Raw genomic sequence first — 2067 nt, 5'->3', positions numbered from 1 at the left:
ATTGAATATAAGCCCTTGATATGTATCTATTATTATTATGGGACATATGCACCGCGACCTCTAAAGTGATCTATTGTCTGTGGCCCCCGCCCTACATGGGAAGGCTTTTAATATAGCCTATTACTTCCAAGGGCGTTTTGTTTTAAATTTCGAATGGATTAAGTGAGAGAGTGTTAATATGTAGGTGCTGCGATACAAATTTGTATACATATTCAATTTTTCTGTCAAATGCACGCATACATACGTATACGCATGCTATGGAGGTCCGCCTTAAATACGAGTGTACTGTTTATACATAAGTACATATGTAATACGGGTACATACGTTTACACTTATAGAACTTCAAAGCTTCTTACATTTTGCTCACCAATTTGCACCTCATCCGATTTATCCTTTAGAGCCGCCTGTATTGGCTGTATTAGCATAGAAATAGCCGACAGGGTCGCTTCATGTAGTCGATTGAATTCATCAAAGCAACCCCAAGCGCCGCAGCGCGCCAGTCCAGTTAAAATTAAGCTCATCGACTCAGTGTCTACATTCTGCAAGGAGATACATACATTTGCATGCAGATGCATTTTTGTTATTACCACGGATGGAATGAAGTGCATTAACAACTTTCTTACTCGATACAAAGCTAAAGATTTACATACTAATTCCCGCCTGTCATCCTCAACTCACCTCATCACAGTTGAAAACCAACACTAAACGGCCCAGCATTCCCCCTAACGCTTTCACACACTCCGTTTTTCCAGTTCCAGCCGGTCCAAATGGATTTCCACCCAATCCCATATGCATTGCTTGGGTGAGGATGAGATAACATTTATGCGTCAACTTTGTATGCACCAGCTTGTTGGGATTGCCGAGAAACTCATAGGAATATTCGAACTCAGCGTAAACCATACGCACGAAAACTAAACGCCCATCAGCGCCGGCCAAATAGAACTTTAACTGACACAACCAATGCCAATCGGTAACGTGCATCACATTGTGCTGCTGCAACTCCTCCACTACCGACGCATAGTGCACCAAATCAAATAACAGAGTGCGCAGCTTAATCTGCAGCAGTGTGTCGTTTGTTTGGTTTTTCATATTGGAGAAGTGTGTTATTTCTGTGTTCAACGCCTGATGCAGCTTTTGCAGTGACATGGACTGTATGGCCTTCTCTGTTTGTGTGGTGAATTGAATGCCACGGGTGGTGCTCAACACTTGGATGGGGTATTGTCGTAGCGTCGACTCGGAAAATTTGTCTGCGCCTGTGGCTGAGCAGCATTCAAATATCGCATCCTTAAGTGTACTCTGTATGGAGCTAACTAAGTGATTGAGCCAATCCTGATGGAATGAAACATGAAAAGAGACAGGCCAACAAAGTGAATGGCTAATGTGAGTGTAAATTCTTTTGAAAGCAAGTAAGTAGTTTGATTGACTGTCTTGCTCAGATGTAAATATGTTGTTTGTTCACAAACCTCTATAGGTCCTTTCATAAGCACAATTTGTCGCAACTGCAGAACATCTCCTTCAGCGCTCTGTACCGATTGTATGGTGTGCGCAGTTGGTTCTTCACTCGACGATTTAACTATGCCCAGACTGTGACAGCCAGGAAAGAGCTTTTTGATGTGTTTTTGTATAACTTCAACATCTTTTGTTGCTTGTCCCAGTATCTCCAACAAATCGTCGTCTCCAAGAAAATAGAAGCGTGGGAAAGAATTTCGTTTATCCTGCATCGCAGTAAAGCTGCACATAAGAGGGATTGAATTTAAATGGAAAATTATATTAACTTACCATAATGTAGGTCATCAGATTGTTTTGACAACGCGAAAGTTGCTTTTCCAGTGAACTAACTATGGCTGATATATTGTTAATTTTGATAAGTGAAATCACACGGGGGTCAGCTTGAATTTCACGCATCACAAAGCGGAAGTCCTTGTCAGTGCGCCGAAATAACGATTCTTCCTTTCGCAGAGTACCAGCGCCAAAGACAGGTTCCAGGTATACCCATCTAAAAAAGAGTTTCTTTATTAAAGGCCTGTATGCAGCTCTCAAGAAAAGCAAAACTCCATATAAAATGAC

The 2067-nt window shown here is 41.7% G+C and overlaps 1 protein-coding gene across 1 annotated transcript in view; it reads right to left on the bottom strand.

Annotated features, from left to right (window-relative positions):
* The window catches only part of LOC108360959 (cytoplasmic dynein 2 heavy chain 1-like), a 153055-nt gene that overhangs the window by 83528 nt on the left and 67460 nt on the right, over nucleotides 1-2067 (bottom strand). The window contains exons 15-18 of the mRNA XM_017613457.1: nucleotides 1780-1996; nucleotides 1464-1715; nucleotides 679-1329; nucleotides 357-539 (exon numbers count right to left, since the gene is read on the bottom strand). Of these exons, the coding sequence (XP_017468946.1) occupies nucleotides 357-539; nucleotides 679-1329; nucleotides 1464-1715; nucleotides 1780-1996 (1303 nt within the window). The remainder of the gene's footprint in view (nucleotides 1-356; nucleotides 540-678; nucleotides 1330-1463; nucleotides 1716-1779; nucleotides 1997-2067) is intronic.

Source organism: Rhagoletis zephyria, unplaced genomic scaffold, assembly GCF_001687245.7.
Source record: "Rhagoletis zephyria isolate East Lansing unplaced genomic scaffold, Rhagoletis_zephyria_1.1 Rzeph_scaffold_00667, whole genome shotgun sequence".
NCBI classification, from domain to species: domain Eukaryota; kingdom Metazoa; phylum Arthropoda; class Insecta; order Diptera; family Tephritidae; genus Rhagoletis; species Rhagoletis zephyria.
This window is presented reverse-complemented; position numbering and strand designations above follow the sequence as displayed.